The sequence below is a fragment of the Gigantopelta aegis genome, chromosome 13 (genome assembly GCF_016097555.1).
Source record: "Gigantopelta aegis isolate Gae_Host chromosome 13, Gae_host_genome, whole genome shotgun sequence".
NCBI classification, from domain to species: Eukaryota; Metazoa; Mollusca; class Gastropoda; order Neomphalida; family Peltospiridae; genus Gigantopelta; species Gigantopelta aegis.
This window is the reverse complement of record NC_054711.1, coordinates 41,309,444-41,325,055: the sequence shown is the minus strand read 5'-3', so window position 1 is coordinate 41,325,055 and position 15,612 is coordinate 41,309,444. Positions and strand designations below refer to the sequence as shown.

The 15,612-nt window shown below is 35.7% G+C and overlaps 1 protein-coding gene across 3 annotated transcripts in view; it reads left to right on the top strand.

Annotated features, from left to right (window-relative positions):
* LOC121387518 (band 3 anion transport protein-like) overlaps positions 1-15,612 on the top strand; it is a 166,164-nt gene that overhangs the window by 109,346 nt on the left and 41,206 nt on the right. For 2 of the 3 annotated variants that reach the window (XM_041518663.1, XM_041518662.1), the window contains 3 exons: positions 1,770-1,950; positions 2,690-2,825; positions 9,835-9,906. In XM_041518663.1, the coding sequence (XP_041374597.1) occupies positions 1,770-1,950; positions 2,690-2,825; positions 9,835-9,906 (389 nt within the window). The remainder of the gene's footprint in view (positions 1-1,769; positions 1,951-2,689; positions 2,826-9,834; positions 9,907-15,612) is intronic. The other variant, XM_041518664.1, reaches the window with a different exon arrangement.

The following is a 15,612-nucleotide window of genomic DNA, read 5'->3' as shown; positions in this document are numbered from 1 at the left end:
CTCATGAGGTGAGTTCTTTGTTCTCATCAGGTGAGTATTGTGTATATCACTATAAGTGGTCTAAATCTTCTCTATTTCTAGCATTTGCTTAGAGACTGAATTTTAGAATAACAGATTGCTTCCCATATCTTAAGGGGCGGGACATAGGCATGAAGTGCAGTCGCTTTTGGATGGGTCCCCGTCAGTGGGTCCATTGGGCTATTTCTCGTTCCAGCCAGTGCATCACCACTGGTATATCAGTCGCTGTGATGTGTGCCATCCTGTCTGTGGGATGGTGCATATAAAAGATCCCTTGCTACTAATGGAAAAATGTAGCGGGTTTCCTCTTTATATGTCATCATTACCATATGTTTGACATCCAATAGCTGATGATTTAATAAATCAGTGTGCTCTAGTGATGTCGTTAAACACAGCAAACTTTGGAATAACCAACATTAATATGAAGAAATATGAAAAAGAGAAAATATTTATTTTTAATTTATATAGAATCAGAGAAGTGATCTAAATCTCACTTTCTAGCATTTGCTTGCAGACTAAATTTCAGAAGAACACATTACTTCCCATTCCACAGTAAAGTTTTAGTTTCATGTCTTGAAAAAGAAGTAAAATATGGCTTGCTATTATTATTTTTGAAGTAGCATGCCAAAGGACATATGTCCTGCTAAGAAAACTATGGCCTGCTACAAATAAACCCAATACGGGGTGAGGGGGAGAGTTTGGGATATGGCCTGCTGGAAATAAATCAATACGGGGTGAGGGGAAGGGTTTGGGATATTGTCTGCTGGAAATAAATCAATACGGGGTGAGGGGAAAGGTTTGGGATATGGCCTGCTGGAAATAAATCAATATGGGGTGAGGGGAAGGGTTTGGGATATGGCCTGCTGGAAATAAATCAATATGGGGTGAGGGGAAGGGTTTGGGATATGGCCTGCTGGAAATAAATCAATACGGGGTGAGGGGAAGGGTTTGGGATATGGCCTGCTGGAAATAAACCAATACGGCTTGAGGAGAAGGGTTTGGGATATGGCCTGCTACAAATAAACCAATACGGGGTGAGGGGAAGGGTTTGGGATATGGCCTGCTACAAATAAACCAATACGGGGTGAGGGGGAGGGTTTGGGATATGGCCTGCTACAAATAAACCAATACGGGGTGAGGAGAAGGGTTTGGGATATGGCCTGCTGGAAATAAAAAAATACAAGATTATCATACGGGGTGAGGGGGAGGGTTTGGGATATGGCCTGCTGGAAATAAACCAATACGGGGTGAAGGGAAGGGTTTAGGATATGGCCTGCTACAAATAAACCAATACAGGGTGAGAGGGAGGGGGAGGGGTGAGGAGCAAGGGGGGATTTGGGACAGGTGTGAAAAATTAACACAGTTTTCTGTTTTCAGGTGTTTGTGGAGCCATTTCGAACCCTGAATACTTACATGTCGAGTTTTCTGTTTTCAGGTGTTTGTATAAAATTAAAACAGAAGTACAAGATTATCATACATACATACACACATCTCTCTCTTTAAAAATGGTTTTCTGTGGTTTTGGCATGTGAAGTTTTATTTTAACTGCTAGGTCTTAAGACTGGACTGCTTTTTGTAAGACACTATTTCGAGCCCTGAATCCTTACAGGTCGAGTTTTCTGTTTTCAGGTGTTTGTGGAGCCGCCATTTCGAACCCTGAATCCTTACATGTCGAGTTTTCTGTTTTCAGGTGTTTGTGGAGCCGCCATTTCGAGCCCTGAATCCTTACATGTCGAGTTTTCTGTTTTCAGGTGTTTGTGGAGCTCGACGAGCTGTACGTGGGTGATGAGGTCGAGTGGGAGTGGCGGGAGAAGGCGAGGTGGATCAAGTTTGAGGAGGATGTGGAGGAGGGCGCGGAGAGGTGGGGCAAACCCCACGTGGCCTCCCTGTCCTTCCACAGTCTGCTCGAGTTGAGGCGGGGATTAGAGAATGGTAGGATGTGATCATTCACTTATTTAAGTCTAACCAAGCCTCACATGTCCATGCATCCATCCATCCATCCATCTATCTGTCCATCCATCCATCCATCTATCTGTCCATCCATCCATCCATGCATCCATCCATCCATCCATCTATCTGTCCATCCATCCATCCATCCATCCATCCATCCATCCATCCATCCTTCCATCCATCCATCCATCCATCCATCCTGTCCATCCATCCATCCATCCATCCATCTGTCCATCCATCCATCCATCCATCCATCCATCCATCCATCCATCCTTCCATCCATCAGTTCATACATACACCCGTCCATCCATCAATCCGTCCCTCCATCATTACATCTGTCCATCCATCCACTGCGTGTAGAGTTTATCAGGCTTTTTTTCTATCAGGGTGTCTGTTTACTAGGGTGTCTGTTTACCAGGGTGTCTGTTTATCAGGGTGTTTATTTACCAGGGTGTCTGTTTACCAGGGTGTATGTTTACCAGGATGTTTGTTTACCAGGGTATCTGTTTACCAGGCTGTTTGTTTATCCGAGTGTCTGTTTATCAGCTGTCTGTTTACCAGAGTGTCTGTTTATCAGGCTGTCTGTTTACCAGGCTGTCTGTTTATCAGGGTGTCTGTTTACCAGAGTGTCTGTTTATCAGGCTGTCTGTTTGTCAGGCTGTCTGTTTACCAGGCTGTCTGTTTATCAGGGTGTCTGTTTACCAGAGTGTTTGTTTACCAGGGTGTCTGTTACTGGACCTGGAGGCGACGGACCTACAGACAATTGTGCACTACGTTGTTGAGAACATGGTGATCCGCGATCAGATCCGCGAGGAGGACAAGGGAAACATTCTGAGAACTCTCCTCCTCAAACATAAGTAAGTTTCACTTTCACTTTAACTTTCACTTCAACATACTGAGAACTCTCCTCCTCAAACATAAGTAAGTTTCACTTTCTCTTTTACATATTGAGAATTCTCCTCAAACATAAGTAAGTTTCACTTTCACTTTTATATATTGAGAACTCTTCTCCTCAAACATAAGTAAGTTTCACTTTCACTTTAACTTTCACTTCAACAAACAGAACTCTCCTCAAACATAAGTAAGTTTCACTGTCACTTTTACATATTGAGAACTCTTCTCCTCAAACATAAGTAAGTTTCACTTTCACTTTAACTTTCACTTCAACATACTGAGGACTCTCCTCAAACATAAGTAAGTTTCACTTTCTCTTTTACATATTGAGAATTCTCCTCAAACATAAGTAAGTTCCACTTTCACTTTTACATATTGAGAACTCCTCAGACATAAGTAAGTTTCACTTTCACTTTAACTTTCACTTCAACATACTGAGAACTCTTCTCCTCAAACATAAGTAAGTTTCACTTTCACTTTAACTTTCACTTCAACATACTGAGAACTCTTCTCCTCAAACATAAGTAAGTTTCACTTTAACTTTCACTCCAACATACTGAGAACTCTTCTCCTCAAACATAAGTAAGTTTCACTTTCACTTTAACATACTGAGAACTCTCCTCCTCAAACATAAGTAAGTTTCACTTTCACTTCATCATTCTGAGAACTCTCCTCCTCAAACATAAGTAAGTTTCACTTTCACTTCAACATTCTGAGAACTCTCCTCCTCAAACATAAGTAAGTTTCACTTTCACTTCAACATTCTGAGAACTCCTCCTCAAACATAGGTAAGTTTCACTTTCACTTCAACATTCTGAGAACACTCTTCCTCAATCATAAATGACTTTCACTTTCATTTTAACGAACTGAGAACTCTTATTCTCAAACATAAGTAAGTTTCACTTTCATTTTAACAAACAGAACTCTCCTCCTCAAACATAAGTAAGTTTCACTTTCATTTTAATAAACTGAGAACTCGTCTCCTTAAATATAAGTAAGTTTCATTTTCATTTTAACGTACTGAGAACTCTCCTCTTCAAACTTAAGTAAGTTTCACTCTCTCACACTCGTATCATAGTGTATTTTGATAATATGTGTTAGTTACATTTTATATTATCACATTATGTACTTTTATTTTTGATTATCTGTGAGTCATTAAAACTTAAAATTGCTCTTCGTGGGTGCCAGTATCGGGATGAGAACCCAGTACCTACCAGCCTCAAGTCTGAGGACTTAACCATGACTCTGCTGAAACAGCAACAGTATCAGGTTAAGCTGGATGTTTGTACTTAACCACGACTCTGCTGAAACTTTTTCATTGTCAAATCAAATGAAATATATCTGTCCGTCTTTTGTAACATATTATAATATACTTAAATTTCCCTTACATTCATTACATTATAACGTCATCCTATTGGTCCAGCCTGTTGGTCCAGCCTGTTGGTCCAGTCTGTTGGTCCAGCCTGTTGGTCCAGCCTGTTGGTCCAGCCTGTTGGTCCAGCCTGTTGGTCCAGCCTGTTGGTCCAGCCTGTTGGTCCAGTCTGTTGGTCCAGTCTGTTGGTCCAGTTGGTCCAGCCTATTGGTCCAGCCTGTTGGTCCAGTCTGTTGGTCCAGCCTGTTGGTCCAGCCTGTTGGTCCAGTCTGTTGGTCCAGCCTGTTGGTCCAGCCTATTGGTCCAGCCTGTTGGTCCAGGTCCAGCCTGTTGGTCCAGCCTGTTGGTCCAGCCTGTTGGTTCAGCCTGTTGGTCCAGTCTGTTGGTCCAGCCTGTTGGTCCAGCCTGTTGGTCCAGTCTGTTGGTCCAGCCTGTTGGTCCAGTCTGTTGGTCCAGTTGGTCCAGCCTGTTGGTCCAGCCTGTTGGTCCAGCCTGTTGGTCCAGCCTTTTGGTCCAGTCTGTTGGTCCAGCCTGTTGGTCCAGTCTGTTGGTCCAGTTGGTCCAGCCTGTTGGTCCAGCCTGTTGGTCCAGTCTGTTGGTCCAGCCTGTTGGTCCAGTCTGTTGGTCCAGTTGGTCTGGTCCAGCCTGTTGGTCCAGCTGTAGCAGCGGGAGTGGTTCATTTACAGATGAATGTAAAAATTACGTGGTCAGGGAACATCATACCTGATGACGTCATTTCACACCAAATGGCATTTTGTCTTATTGAGCGTCATTCTTTGTGGGCCAGAAATAAAATATTAACTTTTAGTGTTATTATTAGAAAATATGTTTGAAATTTCATTATAAGTATTGTCTGTTATTTCTTTTACGTTCATCTGGGTATGAACAAAAAAAGTCATCCGCAAACTTATGTGAGAACGTCTTCGCCGATTTACACAGTTTGCCGATAATTTTTTTTGTTCCTGCCTCGAATAACGTAAAAGAAATAATAGACAATCCTTAACCTTTAGACTACTGGATTAATTTTTGACAAAAACCATGTTGAGTGGGTACAAGTTTATAATTTTTACTCACATTTATTCATTTAAATGTTTTATAAATACATAAAGTAAAGTTCATATTTGAATCGATATGTATTATTTTTGTGTATTTTCTAATTTTTATGATATTTTAGATCAGTTAATGTTGATTAAAATTATGCAGAAAATTGAAAAGAAAAAGTCGCGTTTACTTACGGGCATTTGTGGCCAGCTGTCCAGTATTTATGTCCATTATTTCCAATAACAATGGATTTTTGACCAGATTTAAAAAAAAGAAAACCGAACTACAATTCATATCCCAATATTTGGTGATTTTTGTTGTTGGTAATATGATCAAATTTATTATCAAATTAGCTGTCACAATCAGCTATCGATCCCTGAAAATGACCGCGACATGCCCCCACTGTTCTCAAGTGAAAATATTTGGCGAAAAACACGTTTTGAACTAAAAATTCCAAGGTATTTTCCATTGAAAAAACTAAATCCAAAGACACAGGAAGCTGAGTTGTCTTCCATTTCCTGTCAATAAATCGTTTCCAGTGAGTGTCGTGTGCAAAACTGCGGGAAATATGAATTGGGGAATGCACTGTATGCAGTGTGCAGTATGTCGACTGGCGTGACGTCGGGCGAGCTATCTCGCCTGCAATAGTCAGAATGTTAATATACTTTTGTTTTGAAAAAACCACTCATTAGAATCATACAGCTAGGAGTCCATGTAGTGATGTTCCAGTCGTTGATTACAATTGAACGTTGAATGGTTTAACTGTACAGATGAAATAATCGATTAAAATTATTATCCACATACATTGTAGTTCAAATAATCTAGGGATTAACATAATTTTATAACAAGGTTTTAAGGGATGATTTCTAATTTGTCATAACATGGCGATGGAATAGAATAGGTATTGGTGTGGTTTAATGCTGGTTGTAGTTGGATTTCATTACTAACTATTTCTCAATTTTAATTATCCTCTATATTTTTTTTGTTTTCATTTACATTTTCCCAAATTATGGAGGGTCCACGGGAATAACGTGATGTCACATTTTTAGTAAGGTGACATTTAAAAATTTTAACGTTTACAACGAGCAATCATGGAATATTTATACCTACTTTTAATGGCCTACCATAATTATAGGTTTTTAGTCCCCTACCGGTTCAAAAGGAGGGGTCTATAGTATTCATCTCCGTCCTTCCATCTATCGATCTGTCTATTTGTCTGTATGTATGTCCATCCGTCCGTCTGTCCCACATATGTTCTCTGGATGGGTTTTTTGCAGAAGGCTTTGAGGTATTGACCTAACATTTGGGTCAGGTACAGGATGTGTATTGCTTTAGCAGTACTCTCAAAATGCTTGTTAATTTAGTGTGTCATTGTGACCGTGACATCATGTACATGACCATTGTAATACTATCTGTCTGGACATCATAGGTTATTGCCGTGGACCTTTCATATGTAAACAGTAAAGAAGTAAAACACATTTTATTGAAACAGTACTGAGTATATATACAGAAAAAACTAAACATGAAAACAGGACTGCAGCATTTAAAAGCTGAATAACAACATACATGATTGAATACTGCAAAATTTTGTTTACTAATTAATCCTTTTAAAAAAATCAATAGTTTTGGAGTAATGGAATGGTATATATTTTGACGCCTGACCGTTTAAATATATGAACACATACATGTAGATTAAAGAAGAAAATTTTCCCTAGGAAGTTGGACAATGGCATTTTTTTTATACAGCTTCAGAATCGTTTGTTGTGAGAAAATATTGACATGTTTTATAATCAGAAAATATTGATATTGTTTTGTTTTCTTAATCAGAAAATATTAACATTGCTTTGCCATAAGAAATATTGACATTGTTGCATTGTTACACTAATTTGTTATCAGAGATGTTTCACATTGCTACCTTGTTGCACTGTGTTAAAAGTCAGAATAATTTGTTATCAGACATGTTTCACAAAATATTGCTACATTGTTACCTTAATCATTTGGCATAAAAAATATTGTCATTACATTGTTTTATCAAGTTAGAATCATTTGCTGTCAGAAGATATTATCATTACTACATTGTTTTACCAATCGAGTTAAAATCATTTGGTATCAGAAAATATTGTCACTGCTACATTGTTTTACTGAGTACAATTGATTTGGAATCAGCAAATATTGTCATTACTACATTGTGTTGTCAAGTTAGAATCATTTGGTATCAGCAAATATTGTCATTACTACATTGTTTTACCAAATTAGAATCATTTGGTATCAGAAAATATTATCATTACTACATTGTGTTGTCAAATTAGAATCATTTGGTATCAGCAAATATTGTCATTACTACATTGTTTTACCAAGTTAGAATCATTTGGTATCAGAAAATATTATCATTACTACATTGTGTTATCAAGTTAGAATCATTTGGTATCAGAAAATGTTATCATTACTACATTGTTTTACCAAGTTAGAATCATTTGGTATCAGAAAATATCATTACTACATTGTGTTATCAAGTTAGAATCATTTGGTATCAGAAAATGTTATCATTACTACATTGTGTTATGTTATTTAGAACATTTTGTCATTGCTTCATTGTCACATTGTTTGCAGCTGGCTTTATGCTTTTATGTCATTTACAGTTTCGTGATTTGTTAATTGTTTACAGTTTTGTGATTTGTTAATTGTGTTGTACTAACCACACCAGAAGAAAAATGTTCATATTTTTTATTATGTTGAGATTAGAATTATTACAAATGTTCCACCATTTCTAAGATATAATTTAAAAAAAAGAAGAAAAAAAGATAAGTTGTGGTACACACTAGAATGTGGTAAAAACTTGAATTCTACCAGTAGATAGTGAAATACAACCTGTACTTACACCGTAGGAATATTAAAAGAAAGAAAAGAAAGAACTCTAGATATATCGAATGACACTTAAAGGAACAGACCCTAGTTTCAACCCGTGAAAATCAACACTAAATTTATTTAATCTACAAACCTGTAACACGTTTGGATAAAGTTACAGTTGAGTAAAACACGAGTCTGTGACTTTGAAATGATGAAATACCCTCTAAAAATAGACTAAAACTCTACCCCGTAACTGTTACTTCTCAGACGCACTTGCGTTTTTAAAAATATGATAAATACATTTTGTGATATTAAAAACACCAGGAACACCAAAAACACTTAGAATGTACAGAAATTGATAATTTAAACCATAAAATCTAAGTAAAGTATGATTTCAGTTATGAAAAACGGCTATAATAGTCAAAAATATGCCGTAGTGTTTAAAAACTAGGGTATGTCCCTTTAATATAAATATTCTGAGATATGTTAAATAACATTTAATGTAAATTATAAAATACTGTTATACGTGCATGCATGCATGTGTGGAAAGCTTTTGTTATGTTAAATAAGTTATGTTTAGTTGGAGTGCTGCTGTGCATATAGCTTACAGCTAGATACGACCGTTTTTGTGCAAATGGTTCTCAGTTGTAAATACATATAATATTTCAAATGAAATCATTAGAAATGTGAACTCTCAACAAAATTACTTTTAGGTTTTTTTAAAGTTTGTATCTGTCAGATAGAGCTGACAGGAATAACCCCATCAAAGTTTGAACTTAGATGATAAATAGAAGAAGAAGAATGTTTTTTTTTTTTATTATTCTTTTTAATCTTTTATTTTAATAACATAGGATGTACCTGTTCTGTTTTATTTGAAAAAGTTAATGTAGGTTTAAAGATTTTATCTTCTTTTGAAGGAGTTTTATTGTTTAAACAAAGAATAGTTACTGCAAAAGACGGAGACATTGATGTTAACTTGTGACATTTTAATCTAAAGCAGATAATTGCTCAACTGTCTATATACCGAACAACAAAAGAAACTTGACTATATTGATTTTTTAAATATTTTAAGATACGGCGGAGCGGATAAGGTTTAACGTGTGCATATACCCCACGAAGGTTTTGCACACGCCTGTCACCGGCTTATAGCCCCTGACATCATCAGTGACTAAGTCCGGGCCAGGAGGGGGTGGGGGGGGGTCGGGAGGTAAGTTTGAGGTGGGCAGAATTTGCAATAAAAATTTTGAAGTTAGGTCTGAGACCCAAGATTAGTTTGGTAAATTTTCAAAAGTCATTGGTAATTTTAATAGGCAGGAAACACTAATTGTATTCAAACTGAATCATTTTTAATAAATTAAAGAAAACTAAGTTTATTTTTGTGCGGTTTTTTTTTGTTGTTGCTCAGTATACATCAAGTAACACCATTTTATATCACTCTCATTAAATTGATTTAATTAAATTAAAAATAACAATAAAAAAACCTTCCTATCTACATGGATATATAAGCAAATTGCATCAATTTGTGTATTATGTTAAACAGTCGATTTGGTTTAGAAAAAAAAAAAAACACACTAAGGTTTTTTTGTGGGGTTTTTTTTCAATGGTTTGGTATAATGGTTAATGGTTTATAGAAAAAAAAATCAAAATCTCAACATAATTAAAAAATATTGTTATTTTAATGATTGTGTTTTTGAATCACTACTTAATTACAGACATGTCAGCGATCGCTCGACGTTTCTCAGACGGAATGTGTCTTATATCAATCTAGCGGCGATGGACGCCAGGTTTGACCCTAATTATAGTTCTAACTACAACCCCCTTGGCTTGTTTTTGTTTTTGTTTGATTGCATACACATTATGTTATGTTCATTTGGTTTCGGTCTAGCATGGTCAGTGTTGGTTTGTCTATACATCTTTTTGTAGTAGTTTAGTAACCATTCCTCTGTCAAAACCTTTTTAAACGATACATTTATAACTGTAGAATCTTTGAAAAAATGCATTTACAAATTGTATTCCAAACTTTTGGCTGTTACGTGGTCATGTTTAAAGATTGACGATTAGGTTAGGATTTACAAGGTATAGGATTTAAGGGCTCGGATAATAAATCATAAAAAAATATATTTAAAATAAATTAAAAGACTGACATCGAAGGACTGAAAGTGATGTAATGTTAGTGTTTTATACACTCATCAATTCTCCTGTATGGACTGGATTTAGCTTAGGTGATAGAGTGCTCGCCTGAGGTGTTTCGGTTGAAAGATCAAACCCCTTGGTGTGCGTTTTCTATACCAATCAGTACCACACAACTGGTATATATCAAAAGCCATGGTATGTACTATTCTGTCTTTGGAAAAGTTCATATATAAAAGATTTCTTGCTACGGCTGTAAAAATGTAGCGGGTCTCTTCTAAAAACTGTCAGAATTAAATGTTTGCAACCTCTGCAGTTGCCCACAGCAATCTGCAATGCCATAGAGATTGCCGTGGAGATTTTAATTCTCTATGGCATTTGTTTTGCCGTAGACTATATTCAGTGGGTTTTTTTTCAATGACGTATTTTTTTTGCTGTGGACATTTTGTTAATTGCAGGGGTTGTTTTTGACATTCATTAGCCATAGATAATTAATCTTCTAGTGAAGTCATTAATAAAAACCAAATTTTAATCTATACCTTGTAAATAATTATTAAATATGCAGTGAAGAATTGCTGCCACAATCCCACCCATTTATATGACATCAGTTTTAATTAAGTGACAGTTCATTCATCACATGCATTATTCTTATTTTTAAAACTAGCTACATAAATGTAGCAAAGTAGGTCAAAGGGGTTTTTTATTAAAAAAAAGAAAGAAGGAAAATCCCTAATGCATGTTTTGAACATTTTGTAATTTAGACAGTATGAGATGTGGATCATTATAGCTGTGAAAGGATGTATCAAATCTAGCACACTGGAACATTTTGTGTTCTAATGAATGTGCATTTAATTTACACACTAACTGCACGAATGGCATGTGCAACAATTCACTTCTGCTTTATTTTGCCTTGTTCGTAGTCTTCATCATTAAAACATTATATTTATCTATGATTTGTGAGTTTCATGCACCAGACAGCATGGCCGTGCACTGCATCCCTCTTTGTGTTTGGAGTTGATCATTAGGGAATTGACCATTTATTGATGGCCTGCACTAGTGGAAACCATCGGTAGTTATTTATGTATGATTTATAGGCAACAAACTGTTGACAAAAATCATCTACAATACACAATATGAGGATCCTTTTTTCAGCTTTTTATCTATCAGGTTTCTTTTACATACCATACCATCATTTTCACCAGTTTAAGTTAAGACTGAATTTGACCGGAAATACTACAGACATTTTTTATCTATCACGGTCTGTGATTTTCAGCTTTCAAAAAATCATTTTAGGTTTAATTAATTCTAGATGGGAATCATGCATATTCTGAACATACATGTACGTCCTATAGCCATCAAATTTCATCCATTGTTTCCTTGATCATCTGTATACTTGTGAAGAGCTCACAAAGTTTTCCTCATTTCCTTCTTGTAAAATTTCATTTGTACCAGTGTTTTTAGTGTACGGACCCATTGGGTTTGTCTAGTTTTAACATTTATTCTATCTTTAGTTAGTCATTCATTCATTTTCAGTTTCAGTTTCACAATTTAAAAATTACTGTGTATGTTTGTGTCTATATGTCAGTGTCTGTGTGTACATGTATGTCTGTGCCTGTGTGTATGTCAGTGTCTGTGTGCATGGCTGTGTCTATATGTCAGTGTCTGTGTGTATGTCTGTGTCTATATGGTCAGTGTCTGTGTGTATGTCTGTGTCTGCGTGTATGTCTGTGCCTGTGTGTATGTCAGTGTCTGTGTGTATGTCTGTCTATATGTCAGTGTCTGTGTGTATGTCTGTGTCTATATGTCAGTGTCTGCGTGTATGTCAGTGTCTGTGTGTATGTCTGTGTCTATATGTCAGTGTCTGCGTGTATGTCTGTGTGTGCGTGTATGTCTGTGTGTATGTCTGTGTTTCAGTGTCTGCGTGTATGTCTGTGTATCAGTGTCTGTGTGTGTCTGTGTCTGCGTGTATGTCTGTGTGTCAGTGTCTGTGTGTATGTATGTGTCTGCGTGTATGTCTGTGTCAGTGTCTGTGTGTATGTCTGTGTCTGTGTCTGTGTGTCAGTGTCTATGTGTGTGTCTGTGTCTATATGTCAGTGTCTGCGTGTATGTCTGTGTGTCAGTGTATGTGTATGTCTGTGTCTATACATGTAAGTCAGTGTTTGCGTGTATGTCTGTCTGTGTGTATGTCTGTGTCTGTGTGTCAGTGTCTGCGTGTATGTCTGTGTCTGTGTGTATGTCTGTGTCTGTGTGTCAGTGTCTGCGTGTATGTCTGTGTCTGTGTGTATGTTTATGTGCACACTTGTTTGTGTTTGTTTTGCTGCATCTCATAATCATCTGTCTTGAAAGATCTTTATGCCATATAGTCTGATCTCATTACAATGACCTATCAAAGACTGTGGTATGTGCTACCCTGTCTGGGAAAGAGTACATAAAAGATTCTTAGCTGCTACTAAAAAAGGTAGCAGGCTTCCTCTGAAGACTACACATTAGAATGTCCAAATGTTTGGCATCCAATAATCAGTGATCAGTTATTCAATGTTTGACATCCAATAATCAGTGGCCAGTTATTCAATGTTTGACATCCAATAATCAGTGATCAGTTATTCAATGTTTGACATCCAATAATCAGTGATCAGTTATTCAATGTTTGACATCCAATAATCAGTGGTCAGTTATTCAATGTTTGGCATCCAATAATCAGTGATCAGTTATTCAATGTTTGACATCCAATAATCAGTGGTCAGTTATTCAATGTTTGACATCCAATAATCAGTGGTCAGTTATTCAATGTTTGACATCCAATAATCAGTGATCGGTTATTCATTGTTTGACATCCAATAATCAGTGATCGGTTATTCAATGTTTGACATCCAATAATCAGTTATCAGTTATTCAGTGTTTGACATCCAATAATCAGTGGCTAGTTATTCAGTGTTTGACATCCAATAATCAGTGGTCAGTTATTCAGTGTTTGACATCCAATAATCAGTGGTCAGTTATTCAGTTTTTGACATCCAATAATCAGTGGTCAGTTATTCAATGTTTGACATCCAATAATCAGTGGCCAGTTATTCAATGTTTGACATCCAGTAATCAATGGTCAGTTATTCAGTGTTTGACATCCAATAATCAATAGTCAGTTATTCAATGTTTGACGTATCCAATAATCAGTGGTCAGTTATTCAATGTTTGATGTATCCAATAATCAGTGGTCAGTTTTCAGTGTTTGACATCCAATAATCAATGATCAGTTATTCAATGTTTGACATTCAATAATCACTGATCAGTTATTCAATGTCATCCAATAATCAATAGTCAGTTATTCAATGTTTGACGTCCAATAATCAATTATCAGTTATTCAATGTTTGACATCCAATAATCAATTATCAGTTATTCAATGTCATCCAATAATCAATGGTCAGTTATTCAATGTTTGACATCCAATAATCAATGATCAGACTGTGGTATGTGCTACCCTGTCTGGGAAAGAGTACATAAAAGATTCTTAGCTGCTACTAAATCNGTTACTAAAAAAGGTAGCAGGCTTCCTCTGAAGACTACACATTATAATGTCCAAATGTTTGGCATCCAATAATCAGTGATCAGTTATTCAATGTTTGACATCCAATAATCAGTGGCCAGTTATTCAATGTTTGACATCCAATAATCAGTGATCAGTTATTCAATGTTTGACATCCAATAATCAGTGATCAGTTATTCAATGTTTGACATCCAATAATCAGTGATCAGTTATTCAATGTTTGACATCCAATAATCAATGGTCAGTTATTCAATGTTTGTCATCCCATAAGCAATGGTAAGTTATTCAATGTTTGACATCCAATAATCAGTGATCAGTTATTCAATGTTTGACATCCAATAATCAGTTATCAGTTATTCAATGTTTGACATCCAATAATCAATTATCAGTTATTTAATGTTTGACGTCCAATATTCAATGATCAGTTATAATTCAATGTTTGATGTCCAATAATCAGTTATCAGTTATTGAATATTTGACGTCCAATAATCAATGATCAGTTATTAAATGTTTGACGTCCAATAATTAATGGTCAGTTATTCAGGTCAATATAATGTGGATCACTGTTAAATTTATTTATTATGTGGTTTTTATAAGATTAACTGTATTTGTAACTGTAATGCAGGTCAATATAATGTGGGTCACTGTTTATTTATTATGTGGTTTTTATAGGATCAGCTGTAATTGTAACTGTAATGCAGGTCAATATAATGTGGGTCACTGTTTATTTATTATGTGGTTTTTATAGGAGTAACTGTATTTGTAACTGTAATGCAGGTCAATATAATGTGGGTCACTGTTTATTTATTATGTGGGGTTTTTTTTATAGGATTAACTAATTGTAACTGTAATGCAGGTCAATATAATGTGGGTCACTCTTTATTTATTATGGGTTTTTTTAATAGGATTAACTAATTGTAACTGTAATACAGGTCAATATAATGTGGGTCACTGTTTATTTATTATGTGGGTTTTTTTTATAGGATTAATTAATTGTAACTGTAATGCAGGTCAATATAATGTGGGTCACTGTTTATTTATTATGTGGTTTTTATAGGATTAACTGTAATTGTAACTGTAATGCAGGTCAATATAATGTGGGTCACTGTTTATTTATTATGTGGTTTTTATAGGATTAACTGTAATTGTAACTGTAATGCAGGTCAATATAATGTGGGTCACTCTGTATTTATTATGTGGGTTTTTTATAGGATTAACTGTAATTGTAACTGTAATGCAGGTCAATATAATGTGGGTCACTGTTTATTTATTATGTGGTTTTTATAAGATTAACTGTAATTGTAACTGTAATACAGGTCAATATAATGTGGGTCACTGTTTATTTATTATGTGGTTTTTATAAGATTAACTGTAATTGTAACTAATGCAGATCAATATAATGTGGGTCACTGTTTATTTATTATGTGGTTTTTGTAGGAATCACGTGCTTGTGGACAAATGTCTCGGTCAGTTTAGGTAAAACAAAATGTTGTCACACCTCATGTTACTTTCAAAAAGCTGTTTTGTTGCAAAAAAAATTAATAGTGGTGTAATTGTTACACCGCTTATGCCATGCAACATTCAAACAGCGATTCTGTTGCAGTATTTCTATGAACTGTTTGTCAAACAGCGATTCTGTTGCAGTATTTCTATTAATGGTTTGTTAAATAGCTGTTCTTGTTGCAGTATGTGCTATTTGTGTTTTAATTCAGTCTTTATGAAGAGTTTTACACTGTTTTAGTCTAATTCCTGTGTTTGACTCTGTGATTTTAATTATTCTTTGACTTGAATAGATCTGCAACTCGCCCGGCATTAGTT